At 33.9% G+C, this 15433-nt stretch overlaps 1 protein-coding gene across 9 annotated transcripts in view; it reads right to left on the reverse strand.

Annotated features, from left to right (window-relative positions):
* Positions 1–15433, reverse strand: part of Epb41l5 (erythrocyte membrane protein band 4.1 like 5) — a 126431-nt gene that overhangs the window by 71898 nt on the left and 39100 nt on the right. For all 9 annotated transcript variants that reach the window (XM_047544363.1, XM_047544361.1, XM_047544362.1 and 6 more), the window contains 9 exons: positions 15389–15431; positions 14609–14687; positions 13148–13192; positions 12919–12971; positions 9640–9760; positions 9424–9511; positions 8092–8180; positions 6197–6266; positions 1368–1537 (listed from right to left, as the gene is read on the reverse strand). In XM_047544363.1, coding sequence (XP_047400319.1) covers positions 1368–1537; positions 6197–6266; positions 8092–8180; positions 9424–9511; positions 9640–9760; positions 12919–12971; positions 13148–13192; positions 14609–14687; positions 15389–15431 — 758 coding nt within the window. The remainder of the gene's footprint in view (positions 1–1367; positions 1538–6196; positions 6267–8091; positions 8181–9423; positions 9512–9639; positions 9761–12918; positions 12972–13147; positions 13193–14608; positions 14688–15388; positions 15432–15433) is intronic.

Consider the following 15433-nt stretch of genomic DNA (forward strand, 5'->3'; position numbering starts at 1 on the left):
CCTATGATCTTAGTACAAGAAAGTCTACATTCAGGTTCTCCTTGAAAGAAGCATCCTAATCATTATCCTGAAGGAACTAGTACTATTATTTTTTATTTCCCTCTTTATTATATCATTCTTTCACTTTTTAGGCTTTTGAGAATAGGTAAAATTAATTATACTGTTTTTTATTTTTCCACTCAAGCACACATAGTATCTAAAAACATAAATATTAGTTCAGAATGCCTGTGCTCTTATGGTATTTGGAATACCTTCCTATCCAAATACCTCAAGTCAAAGTGTTTAATTAAAAATAAAATTTTCAGTTACTTTTTCTAATTGTGATATATTTTCAGAATTAATTTTCCAGAAACAGGCTGGGGAGATAGCTCAGCTGGTAGAGTGCTTGCCTCACAAGCACAAGGCCCTGAGTTCGATCCCCAGTACCACAAAAAAAAAAAAAAAAAAAAAAAAATTTCCAGAAACATTTTTACAACTATTATCCTGCTTCTTTGATTTCCACTTAAATTCTGTTTAAAAAAAAAAAAAAAAAAAAAAAAAAAGGCCTCCCCACTCTCTTACATGAATTCCACTGGCTGACTTGCCATATAGTAGCAATACTATCCATTCCTTCTTCAAATCACATCGATTCACACAGCATGTTTTAAAAAAAAAAAAAAAAAAAAGCTAATAATCTAATGTAATGTAAACCAAAACATTTCTAACTCATGGCAAACAAACAAGGGGTCTCTAAGAGCAATGGAATTCCAGGTTTATAAAGGACACAAATATTATTCAAATTAATACCCCACTCAGTGCAAAATATCTTTTTTTTCAATAAATTATAAAGCTGTTGGACAGAGAATCCATAAAACTCTTGTTAAATCAATTTAAACAGGGTTATTTATTATAACAAAGGTCAAAAGGGATTATAAAAGCCATAAGTCACTCTGATTTTCTATTTAAGAAATCATAGCCAATAATAATACATTTTTTTTTTTTAATTTGGCCAATGAAAAGCTTTGGCAAACCACTTTATTTCCCCATGCCTTAGTTTCCACATTTGTTTTTTGTTTTGATTTTGAGGTGCTGAGGATTGACCCCAGGGCCTTGTTTTTGTGAGGCTAGTACTCTACCAACTGAGCTATATCACCAGCCCCACATTTGTTAAAGGAGAGTTGGCCTAGTATTTGGGGCCTGGATAAAAGAATGGATGATAGAGGGCTGGGGCTGTAGCTCAGTGGGAAAGCGCCTGCCTACCATGTGTGAGGTACTGGGTTTGATCCTCAGCATCACATTTAAAAAAAAAAAAGGAAGGTATTGTGTCAATCTATAACTAAAATATTTTTTTTTAAAAATGGATAGACAAAACAGCTGTTAAACTTAACCTATATCTAAAACGTGATCCTAGTCGAATAAATCCAGAGCGATGAGAACTCTTTTGTACAGGGCCTCGGAGGCGAAAGAAGGCATGATGCTCCACAGCACATTTCCATAAATGTTTGCATGCTTTTGGATGATCCAGTCTAAAAACAAATGTATGTTCCTGCTCTTTGCCCTGGAAAGGAAAAGGATATAAAAAGAAGCGATTATTAAACTGGGTGTGGTGGTGCATACCTGTAATTCCCGCAACTCTAGGGACTGAGGCAGGAAGAGTTGTAGTTCAAAGCTAGTCTCAGCAATTAAGAGAGACCCTGTCTCAAAAAGAAAAAAAAAAAAAAAAAACACATAAAAAACATAAAAAGGGCTGAGGGATGTGGCTTAGTGGTTACGCTTCCCTGGGGTCAATCCTCAGTTTTTAAAAAAAACAAAAAGAGAGAGAGAGGGAGAAAGGGAGAGATATTAGGGCAAATACTCCTGTCTCCTATTTCAGTGATACAAATACAGTAACAGCAAAACCAAGAAAGATTTAACAAAGTATCTAGTTTGCTCCCTGAAATTCACTTCTTTTTTTGGCAGTGCTGGGAACTGAACCAAGAGCCTCACATATGCCATAGTATTCCACTATGAGCTACTCCCCAGCCAGAAACTTATTCTTTATAATAGCTATTATACTTAAAAAAGCAGAGTTAAAAATCAAACTATTTTCTACACCAGGATAAAGTAGTTCCTTGAAGTGTCCCCTCTATTTATATACTCTCACTTGTCAGAGAAACAAAATTCACCTATCATTCTTTGTGGTAATTGTACTTTAGAAGCTGGGTATGTAGCTCAGTGGCAGTGTCTGCCTGTCATGTGTGAGGCCCAGGGTTTGATCCCAAGCATCACAAACAACAACTTAAAAGCATTTTATATGATCTGTCAATATGTGTCAACAGTCCTAAAAGTGCTCACATTTTTTGTCCTTTTAACCATACTCCCAGGAGACAAATTATAATAGTCAACATTTATAGACATTTTTCTATGGATCTCACATGAATGAGTAATACTATCATTAGTCCTATTTCATACATAAGGAAATAGGAAACTAGAATTAGAACCTAGTAAGTGTTGCTCCAGAAGCTATGGTTTATAACAACAAATACTGCATCTCTAGAAAAAATGATTTTCTGTAATAAAAACTGACACAACCCCAAATGTGCAAAACTAGAGAGAAATGGTCAAGGAAATAATAGTGTATTTTAAAACTATACAGAAAGATAAAGGATGAATGCATGAATGTGACACTGTTTATTCATATTACAGAATACTACATATTAGTTAAAAAGAAACTAAATCTACACAGCTAGAGGGCTTAAACTTAAAAAGCAAGCTACAAGTATATTTATGTCTATGTAAATTTTTCTTTTTTCATCTTCAGTACTGTGAATTAAAAGTAGGGACCCCTCCACCACCCTACCTACATTTGCAGCCCTTTTTATTTTAAGACAGGGTCTTGCTAAGTTGTCCAGGTCAGTCTCAAATCTATAGTCCTCCTGTTTAAGTTTCTTGAGTCACCGGGATTAAAGGCATGCACCCCAGCACTCAGGTATAAATTTACTTATCCATTTCTAAAATAAATTTGAATCAAGACATAGAAAATACTATAATCCTAGATTCTGAAAAAAATGGATATGATTTTTTGTACTTTTCAATTTACTTAAAATATTTTGTAAACTTAACTTTTCTCATTTAAAATTACTTTTTAATGTCAGTTTCTTTACCATCTTGATACAGGAAGATTCTTAAAATCTAAAACACAAAAATGCTGACCACAAAGCAAAATAATTTATGAACTCTATTACACTGATATGGTTCTATTCATCCAAAAGACACTATTAAGAAGAATCAAGGGCTGGGGATATAGCTCAGTTGGTAGAGTGCTTGTCTTGCATGCACAAGGCCCTTGGTTCAATCCCCAGCACCGGAAAAAAAAAAAAAAAAAAAAGGAAGAATCAAAAGACAAGTTAAAGAGAAGATACATGCACGCTATATCTGACAAAGAATCCCTGGGTTCAATCCTCAGTGCCCACCCCCAAAATATACATACATATATATGTATATATACATGCATATATATGTGTGTGTGTATGTGTGTATGAAAAATCAAAATCCTCCAAAGCTGAAATAGTCTTACAATAGTACACCCAGGCCCTTGAGGTTTATGTAAACTTTTCTACACAAAGTATTACCATTAAAAAAAAATTCCAGATATAAAAATATTAATGTACCAAAATTCACTTACTATATCATGAAGTTCTTCCCAATAACTATTTCTCTTCACTAAAAAGCATTTTAGTGGGCTGGGATTGTGGCTCAGGGGTGGGGTGCTGGCCTAGCAACATGTGCGGCACTGGGTTCAATCCTCAGCACCATAAAAAAATAAAGGTATTATGTTCATCTACTAAAAAAATTGTTTTAAGAAGCATTTTAGTACACAAAAATAGGCATACATACCACATATTTTTGCATACTTGCAAAGATTATGCACTCTATCTTACCACTAATCAAGCTGTTGTAATTGCTTCTCTACTTATTGCTCCCTCCTACTACACTCAAATTTGCTAGAGATCATGAAAAATTCTTCATTCATCCTGATAAGTAAAAAGTCTCACACTGTACCAGAAACATAAGCACTTATCTCTATTCATACATGAATAACTTTACAGTCAAAACAGAAGACCTGGGCTTGGAGCTCAGTGGTAGAGCGCTTGCCTAGCATGTGGAGGCACTAGGTTTGATCCTTAGCACCACATAAAAATAAAGGCATTTTGTCCACCTACAACTAAAAGAAAAAAGCAGAACACAAAACTGTACTGACTAAAAAGTAGTACTTCCCATTAACCATCAGCAATCAACACAACCAGGTTTCTAACAAACTACTGATTCTTTTATTTTATTAATGTTGACCAGAATCTATAGTACTTTTCTGATAAACTTAAAGACTGTTTGCCAACATGGGTGTTTGTACTCTTAAAGTGACCAGTCCAATGTCATTATTAAAAATGAGACAAAAAAACTATACTCCAAGTATATAAATAACTTTAATTGCTACAGTCTGAATCTTTTTTCCAGTTACCATATTTAGTTAAGCAATAACCACAGAAAAAACATTAGTAAACTACTATCCTGATACAGAGTAATATCTGATATTATTAATATTTATGCTGGAATTTACAATGACATTTTCATATGCACCTTTGTAGGAAAAACAAAAAAGGAAATGAACAGAAATGCTGACCAAAAAAGAAATATAAGTAAATATGACTAAGTATTAACATAACTATTAAAAGATCAAGTTTAAAACAGTAATATTCCACTATCATAAGCAAAACTTTTTTTTTTAATTCAATAACAGCAAAGTTTTGGCAAAATTCCCATACTTGTACTTTCACCTACTTTACAAAGTACATCCAAAATGTTACCACTAATGAGGAAAAAAAATGAATTCGAAATTACAAACATAATGGAAATGTGAATCTATGTCTACATACAATGAAAGAAAAATCAGGAAACATTTTAAATGGAAGTACAATGTACTTAGGAAAGGAAAATCGTAACAAAGTTTTTAAATCTCTCCAATATTTAATTATAAAAATGTTCGAACATATACAAAAATTGAATACCAATAAAGACACCATGTACAGTCAACTATTAACATTTTAATGTGCTTACAACTGTATCTTTACATATCTTAAAGTTTGTTAATTTACATACAATAATTTTAGATGTACAATTCTGTGAGTTTTGACCAATATACAGTTGTATAATCTGGCTATAAGGCTATAGTTCCCTCAACCCCAAAAAATATCCCTCAGAATTCTACCATCTGGTAGTCAACCCCCTTCTCAATCTTTAATCCAAAGCAATCAGTGATCTATTTTCCATTCCTATAGGCTTGACTTTCCCAGAATATCATATAAATGCAATCACATAGTACATAATCTTTTTAAGTTTTTGCAGTACTGGGGGTGGAACCCAGGGCCTTGTATATGCTAGGCAAGCACTCTACTACTAAGCTACATTCCCAGTCCTCCTTTATTTTATTTAGAGACAGGGTCTTTCTTCTTAATAAATTGCCCAAGCTGGCCTGGGGCTTAGATTAGCCCGTCTCATCCTCCCAAGCAGCTAGAATTGTAGGTGTGTGCCACAATCCCAGAGGTACTTAATCGTTATGAATCTGACATTTTACTTAGCATAATGAATCTGAGATGCATGTATGTGTGAACTGATTAGGATCTGCATTACTGATAAAAAAGTAATCCTTAGTTCAAAAGGCTTTGAAGAATATTAGATAGATATTTTTAATTTTTAAAATCAGATATGAAGGGAATATGGTCACTTAAATTTAACTTTTTGTATACCTCATATATTTTAGCAATGAAAAAACAAAATAACTTCAATTACATTATCTTTAATCTTAAGGGCAGGAATCCATACGTTTAGGATGGTTATAACCTAAATCAGGAAATTACTTCAAGTGTTAATTATACAAAGTTTTTTCTATGTCTGTGTAAAACAATGAAGTACATTGTTATTGGTATTCCCCTTTGTAAAGATGTTACCAAGGTTGTGTACCTGTAATCCTTGGAAGGCTAAGGAAAGAGGATCACAAGTTCAAAGCCAGCCTCAGCAACTTAGTGAGACCCTGTCTCAAAAATAAGAAGAGCTATGTATGTGGTTCAGTGGCAAAGCCCCCTGGGTTCAATTCCTGGTACCAAAACAACAACAACAATAGAGATATAAGTTACCATAAAACACAGTCATTGTTAAGCAGTTAATGCAACAAAATTCCTACCTGATCATCATCTTCTACAACCACTAGGGTTATTTTATTCTTCTTAAAATCCATTCTGGTTATCTTGGGCCTACATAGTAATATGAGACCAACAGATTAAAAAATGTTTTATTCTGTTTTTATTTCAAGTACATTTAATCATCTAATTCCTGAACAGAATACTGACAGTAAATGTAATCTGTACTACCCAAAGTCATCTATTTGAAAAGACAAAAGGAAATTACATATTTTAAAAATAGTATCTCTATCAAAATTGATGCTGCATATATATCAGACATTAAAAATATAAAGGAAAAAAAGAACATGAAGCAATTTATATATTTCACAGACCTCAACTATGGTGTAAAAAAAATCCCCAGGCACAGGTAAAATTATTTCACTGTTAAAGAAACATCACAGGAATTGAATATAGGAAAGATGATAAAGCTTAAAAATGGCATAAAGGAAAATATTACTGATTAAGGTCTTCAATTCTTATTTTCTATTGCAATTTTGGTTTGAGGATATACATGTTCTTAAATTTTTTTTTTTTTAAAACCTCATCATATGGGTCACTTTCTAACTCCATCTCTTCAATCTGTACCACAATTCTAAATCACCTGCCATATTTAACTCTATTTCTATCAACTGTGAATGTCAGAACAATTTGACTCTCGCTCCTAATGACTAATCTTTCAATTTTCACAACTTTATAACAAGGTACAAGAAGTGACCTCTTTATCTCTCTACTCAGAATATCCTTGGGCTGCAAGGCATGTTTCAAAGCAAGCTGGAATTCCAAAGAAATAACAACCAAGGACTGAGAAGATAAATGCCCCAGTTTCTTCACCCATCAAGGTATAGGTATTCCACTCAAATCTCTTACAAGAATTCCTAGCAGGAACAACTATATGTAAATTTCAGTAGAAGAAAGGGGCTCTGAGCTAACTGTCCTGGCCTATTGTGAAGAATTAAATAACATTAAGAATGAAACAACAGAGGGGCCAATATTCATGAGCCATCTTTGACTCATTTCTATAACACTAGAACACTTTAAGCACTATATTAGTTCTGACAATAATGTACAACACTATTGCCTGATTTTTAAGCTTTTAGAACACCAGACAAAAACCTAAAGGTCTAACAGTTATAAAATCCATGTAAAATCTGTTTGATGTAAAAGTAAAATGTCAAGTATGGATGATAAAAGTGAGAATATGGAAAAAATGAGCCAAGTTTTTAAAAAGGGCTAAAAGTACTAACAGCTCTCCTCCCTCTTACACAACAGAGTAAAAGAGTTGTCTGCAGAACAAAAAACAAACCAAAGAAATAAAAATAGTGATATAGCTGCACGAAGGGAGGGAGTGCCATGAAGATCATTAAATATAGAAATATATAATATTTATATTTAGGCATACTTTGACACGCCTTGAAACTAATGGAGAATATAGCTAGAAAAAAGGGCTAGGGATGTGGCTCAGTGGCAGAGCACCCCAAGTTCAATCCTCAGGGCCACAAAAAGAGAATAAGATGACTAGAGAAGACAGTTGCTTTTCATTTGCAGGCTTTTCAGAACTATTTGATTTTCAAACTATATTTAACTTATTAATTTGACATAAATGCTTTTATTAGCCAGGCATGGTGATGCATGCCTGTGTAATCCCAGAGACCTGGGAGGCTAAGGCAGAAGATCCCATGTTCAAGGCCAGCCTCATCAATTTAGCAAAACCCTCCATAACCTAATGAGACCCTGTCTCAAAATAAAAAAATCAAAAGGACTGGGGATGTAGCTCAGTGGTGAAGTGTCCCTGGGTTCAATTTACAATACCAAAAAACTAATAATTTAAAAATAAAACTATTTTACTCATTAAAAACAAAACAACAATAAGTATCTGTGGACTGTTGACTCTGCTTACCAAAAAAATAAGCCAATTTTAGTGTCTCCTTCAAAAACAAGGACTCCTGTTGGGGTCAGTCCCAAACTATAGTCATTCCCATCTCTAGCCTAATTTAACAAGAAAAAAATGTGTTAGGTCTATTTGCCTAAAACAGGTTCCACGTTTTCAATTAACTCTTCAATTTTACTTTCATGCTGAATATATTACTTACATATATATAGCTAATATTAATATGCAAGATGTTTTCAACAATTAGCATATTCAACATCCCATTCTCTGGAAAATTCATGCATACTTTTTTTTAAAGTGTCTGAAACACTACACAATAATCCTGTTTTATCCACAGGGGCTATGTTCTGAAGTCTCCAGTAGATTCCTAAAATCATACATAGTACCTAGTCCTAGAAATACATTTTTTCCAGTATATAAATACCTATTAAAAAGTTTCATTTTAAATTAAGTACAGTAAGAGCTTAACACTAACAAAACAGAACAATTTTAACAATATACTATAATAAAATTTATGTGGTCTCTTCTCTCAAATTGTATCTTATTATTTGGGAAATCTCAATGTAATATTTTTGGACTTTGGTTGATCATGGATAAATGAAACTGAATGAAAACAAAACCAGAGATAAGGTGAGGACTACTGCAGGTTGTAAGACATGTCTTCAATGAAGGTAGATAGTTATACTCCCACTCCCACTATGAAGAAAGCTCCTTCCAGAGTCTTTCCATATTCCTTCCACCTACCAATTAAATAACAAATTTGACAATGTTGCTAATTTACCTAGAAATAACACAAATCACTACTCAAGCTGTTCCATATTTTATCAAAGCCCTCTCAAGTTATAAATTTTCAACTTTGCTTCCTGAATTGTTTTAACAGAGCCTACTGAGTAATGAGATTAAGTGACATAACATGAAGTAAAAAATTAGTGATTTGAGGGGCCAGAGGTTGTGACTCATTGGTAGAGTGCTTGCCTCACATGTGTGGGGCACTGGATTCAAACCTCAGCACCACTTAAAAATAAAGGTATTATGTCCATCTACAACTAAAAACATTTTTTTAAGTATTAGTGATTTAAAACCTTAAATAGTACTTTTTCACAACTAAAAATATTAATAGCTTAGAAGCACCTATGTACTTCTTTTAAAATTTTTCTTATGAATCTTCCTATGTAATTTTATTTGTTCAATATCTAATCTCAACCATTTTTTAAACCATATATCCAGAGTACCCTATGCTAGACCATATACAAATTCATATGCTCCCCTATACACAAATTCATAGTGACCTTAAGTCCCAAAGAAATGAAGTTTTAAAAGACACCACAACACAATGCTTACCTTGACCACATGCATGTCAACTCCATACATTTCTAGCCATTTGGCTTTATTTAGATAATTGGTTTCAGCTTGGGCTGGTGTCTGACCTCTAAAAATTAAAATGATTTTTTAAATAATAATAATATAAAATGAAATCTATATATCAAAGACAGAAGATAACTGGTATGAAATAACTATTGTGGTGATGTTAAAAAAGTGTGATCAAATGTCAAGTACCTGTATTCCTTCCATTTCTCAAAAATAGCCAGTTCCATCTCTTCAGTCTGAGTGGGCACAAACCTGAACTCTGAGACAAGTTCAGGACTGTGTTCAGCAAGATCATAGTCACCAAGTTCAGCTATAAACATAAGTTACACAAAGTTACATTGCGTTAATGCTAATTAAGTTTATTTCCTGCAGAATCCTTCAAAACCCATTTTATAAATAAAAAATGTTAGGTAGATTATTTTTTTAAACTCCAGGAATTCATAATGCTCAAACAATTCCCAACAATAAATCTTAGGCCAAGCGCAGTGGCATTCTCCTATAATCCCAGAGACTCAGGTGCTAAGGCTGAAGGATCTAGAGTTCAAAGCCAGTCTCAGCAACAGAGAAGCACTAAGAACTCAGTGAGACCCAATCTCTTAATAAAATACAAAATAGGGCTGGGGACGTGGCTCAGTGGTTGAGTACCCCTGAGTTGCCGATGGTCTCAACTGAGGCTGGTCTCAAACTTAATATCCTCCTACATTGACTGGCCTCTGAGTCATTGGGATTACAGGTAAGCATCACCATGCCCAGCTTTTTTATTGTTGTTGTTGTTGGTGGTGGGGGATAGTGGGGATTATACCCAGGGATGCTTTATCACGGGGCTACATCCCGGTCCTTTTTTTAGTTTGGAAACAAGGTCTCACTAAGTGGTTGAGGCTGGCCTAAGACTTGTGATTCTTCTAACTCAGTTTTTGGAGTCACCGGGATTACAGGCATGAACCACTACGCTTGGCTTGTTTTTTTGCGGTGCTGGGGATTGAACTCAGGGCCTTGTACTTATAAGGTAAGCACTCTACCGACTGAGCTATCTCCCCAGCCCAGCTTGTATTTTTAATTGCATATCTTTTTCATTTATTCATAGCCTAATGCTTAGCTTTTCAAAGTCACTTTCTAGACTTACACAGAAAAATCTTTTGACCTGATAATGAGTAAATGAAAAAAACGAACAATTCTCAAAAAGACAATTAGCTGGTATCTATAAAGAATCAGAGTAATGTCACAGAACACAATATCATAAAACATTGTAAGATATAGTCCCTGTGTTCTTGGGATGTAGAAATATTAATCCTAAAAAAGTAACTCAGAATTATTTAAAAGAGAAAGAATAATGTATAAACATTTATATGTTCATCTGTGCTATTTCTGAACTTAAGCTGTTTTTATTTTCTCCCCAAAACCACACCAGAGTTTTGTATACTTCTGATATATTTTTTTTAGTTGTTGATGGATTCTTATTTTCTTCATTTATTTCTATGTGGTGCTGAGAACTGAACCAAGTGCCTCACACCTGTGAGGCAAGTACTCTACCACTGAGCCACAACCCCAGCCTTGACACATTCATTTAAAAGAAAATTTAACTTGTATTAGAAAGTTAAATTTTTTTCATTATGATGAAAGTCCAGTTGTGGAATTAAAAAAAAAAAAAAAAAAAAAAAAAGACATGAGAACTATCTTGACATAATAACTATGGGGCCTTGTGCTTGCAAGGTAAGCACTCTACCGACTGAGCTATCTCCCCAGCCCACCATTCATTTTCTACGGAGTTTCTAATCCACACTGGGCCTGTATTTACTGATCACTACTGTGATTCAACCTATGTTAAAATACAAAAAATATGTATTTTTTAAACCCTGGAAACACAACACACCATATTCCATGTGTGTATATATCAAAACACACTCTACTGTCATGCAAATCTAAAAAGAAATTTTAAAAAGCATGTACTTTTGTTGTCCTAAAACTCACAGAATGAGATACAAATAATATATGAGGCAACAAATAGTATAACATCCTGAAAATAGCTTTACAGTGTATCTAAAAGTTATTAGAGTTCATCTCATACAAGAATAATGAAAATATGAGTGTGCTTTCAATAAAATATTTGTGGGTGAGGGGTGTAGCTCAGTGTACAGCACTTGCCTAGCATGCCCAAGGCCTTGGATTGCATCCCTAGCAGCACAAAAACAAATGGGCAACTATACTTTTCTAATCATTTATAGCATTTCCAAGCTAGCATCTAGCTGACATTATGTAGTCAAGAACACTAGTTTTAATTTGGAAATAGACAAGGATAGTAAAAAGCAGGGCAATACAAGTTTACATTAATGAAAAATTTCTGAAGTAAAAAAAAAATTTCATTGCCAATCCCCATATCAACAGGAAAATGTGCTTTCTTCAATAATGAATGCACAAAATAGGCAAAAACATTAGGTTTACCATAAGACATAAAAAAAATTAGTCTTATTATCTACACAATGGCAAATAAATACCACTGACATTATAGACTGGGGTTAAACATGGAACCACTATGACAGCATAGAACTAATCTTGATCATCATTAAGTACTATTTTTCTTCTAGTATATATAAAGATGCTCATTTGTTAAGAGAATATCTTCTAAAATAACCATTGGGAGCTTTTTTGGTAGAGAGTGGGGAGATCAGGGATTGTACCCAGGGGCAATAAACCACTGAGCCACATCCCCAGCCCTACTTTGTATTTTATTTAGAGAAAGGATCTCACTGAGTTGCTTAGTGTTTCACTGTTGCTAAGGCTGGCTTTGAACTCTCGATCCTCCTGCCTCAGCCTCCAGAGCCACTGGGATTACAGGTATGTGCCATCCAGTCTGGCTCTAAGTATGCTCTAAACAATTTCTTCATGGATTCATTTTTTAAGATTAAAGAAAGCCTGATGCAGAGGAACATGCCTGTAATTCCAGCAACTTGGGACACTGAGGGAGGAGAATCCCAAGTTTAAGGCCAGCCCCAGTAATCCAGCAAGACTCTGTCTCTTTATAAATATTAAAAGGGACAGAGATGTAGCTTTAGTAGGAGAGCATTCCCAGGTTAAATCCCCAGTACCAAAAGAAACGAACAATGACAATGAATAAAACTAAACACACTTGTCCCTAGTAACTATAACAATAATTCACTCATATGTCACTGCATTCTTTTTAAGGAGAAAAAAAAATCAGCTTAGGATCTAATCATGACATTTACTGAATTATCAGACAGACTGCAACTTTTATTTGAAAACACTATGAATAGAAAGGGGCAGAGATGAAAGGGAATAAAAGGAAAATGCTCTAAAACAAATGAAAATAAAAGATTTAAACACTGATACAAGTTTACACAAAAACAGCATTCTTTTCTTACACATCATTATACTCTTGAAATTCTTTCACTAAAACACACAAAAAAGAAGCACACTTTAATCTTAGAGTAAGCATATGAATTGCTTACTTACCTTGCAGATTATAAGCTGCCAATTGTACTGCTGTATCAAAGGGACATTCTAATCTAAGAACAAAATGGAAAATTGTCAATTTCATAACTTCATTTTAAGGTTCATTTTAACCTTCATTTTAAGAAATACACATATTATGTTGATTCTTTTTCATAACTATAAACTTATTTTCAAAAAAATTTTGACTACCCGTGAAAATGTAGTTATTTACTAAATAACTAATACTCACTTTCCACTGAGAATATCTTGTTTTAACTGAAGAACAAATAAATACCTAAGGAAAGATAAAGGGCACAAATTTAACTAATGGAACAAACTACTGTGAAAAAAATCCTGTCCTAATTTGAGAACATTCTTAATTATAGAATTTTACCCACAATGAAACATGTAAAAGAAAATATAGAAAAACTGGGTAATAAATGACATGGGACAAATAAATAAATAAATATCATGGGACTAATTACAGTAACAACAACAAATCATGGGAATGGAAGTATAACCACAAGATAAGAGCAAGGAGAAGTAGGTCACAGAACATAGCCAGCAATCTTAAGAGAAAATGCTTAAAACATATTATTAAGAATAGACTGACAAGACATCCACCTCGTATCTGAAGGGATACAGACATGGGAATAACTCTGGTTAACAGCTATAATCTCATTGTCATGTATATGCAATACAGAGTCAATAAATCGATATAAGGAGGAAGAATAAAATAAAGCATATATAACCTAAAGTTTATTCAAAACTATTCAAGCTCAATCAGTATCTAACATTTTCATTCATCAATGGCATTTTTTATTTAAATTTTTTTTCAGTTGTCGATGGACCTTTATTTAATTTTTATGTGGTGCTGAGAATTTAACACAGTGCCTCACACATGCTAGGCAAGAGCTCAACCACTGAGCCACAACCCCAGCCCCATGGATGGCATTTAATGAGTAAGGAAAGACAGAAGCCAGTCAGGCATGGTGGTGCAGGTCTATAATTCCTGTGACTGGGAAGGCTGAGGCAGGAGGGTCACAAATCCCAAAGCAATTTAGGGAGATCCTGTCTCAAAATAAAAAATAAAAAGGGTTGGAGATGTAGCTCAGTGGTAGAGCACTTGCCTAAGCACCCACACAAGGCTGAAGCACTGAGTTCAATCCCCAGTACAAAAAAAAAAAAAAAAAAAAGAAAGAAAACCAAAGAAAGGAGCCAACTTGACTGAATCACCAGTGACCAAAGAGATTATTTTGAAAGTCAATAAACACAATATTGCAAGGTACTGTGTTTTCAAAAAAAGAATTTTCTATAGTTGCCTTTGGAGAATGCTAAGGAATCAACTATTTCAAAAGCCTACTTTGAAAACCAATAAATAAGATGAAAAAAATCATATACATTAAAAACATTGTTCCAGAATAACATTCTATTGTCTGAGGTTTTGTTACCAGGGGCAAGGATTCATTTAATTAGCTTTATATAAACTAGAAAGAATTCTAAGACATTTTTCCAACATCATCAAAGTAACTGTACACAGGGCACTGGGGTTGTGGCTCAGTGGTAGAGAACTTGCTTTGCATGTGTGAGGCACTGGGTTTAATCTTCAGCGCCACATAAAAATAAAGACATTGTATTCACCTACAACTAAAAATATTTAAAACAAAACAAAACAACAAAAAACCCATACAATTTCAGATAGTAGTCTTACCGGGTTAGCTCTTCACGAAGATTATTTGGTTCTGAGGAATAAAACTTAACTCGAAGATGCAGACAATAAGGTGAACCAACTGCAATTTAAAAAGAAAGAAAAAAGTTTTAACTTTTATTATTACTATTTTATTTTTATTTCACTATTTAATAATTTTCAAGACAAGTAATGCGATGCACGCCTATAATCCCCAGCTACTCAGGACATTGGGGTAGGAGGATTCCAAATGCAAGGTCGAGGTGGTAACTTGGTGAGACCTTTCTCAAAACAAAAAATAAAAAGGGCTTAGGATGTAGCCCCTGGGTTCAACATTCAGTGCAGCAAAAATAAAAATAATTTCAGCTAGTAAATTTTCTTAAAATGTACTGAACTGGAACAGAAGATAACAGGAACCTGTGACATTATTTAAGGTTTGCTCATAGGCTTAAACTTGACACAAAAAGATCAATCAGTAGTTTTTTTTTTAAAGTACCAACCATAACACAGTACTATCATGATCATCTGTCATCTCAAGAACAGAAGACTATAGATTAATCCAACTCAGGAGACTGAGGCAGAAGGATCATGCATTTGAGGCCAGCTTGGCAGTTTAGCATGATCCTTTCTCAAAATAAAATTAAAGAAGGGTATTGCTCAGTATAGCTCAGTGATTGATTACTCCTGGGTTCAATCCCCAACACCACGAGAAAAAAAAAGAGAGAGAGAGACTTTTAATGTCTTTATAATAAGAGTTTCTAATACAATTGACTTCCATTTTTCTGCAATTTTTAAAACACTTACTTTTTACTTGCTTTTTGATGCTTTTTGTGCCATCCAACCAATGCT

This window comes from Sciurus carolinensis, chromosome 3 (genome assembly GCF_902686445.1).
Source record: "Sciurus carolinensis chromosome 3, mSciCar1.2, whole genome shotgun sequence".
NCBI lineage: Eukaryota > Metazoa > Chordata > Mammalia > Rodentia > Sciuridae > Sciurus > Sciurus carolinensis.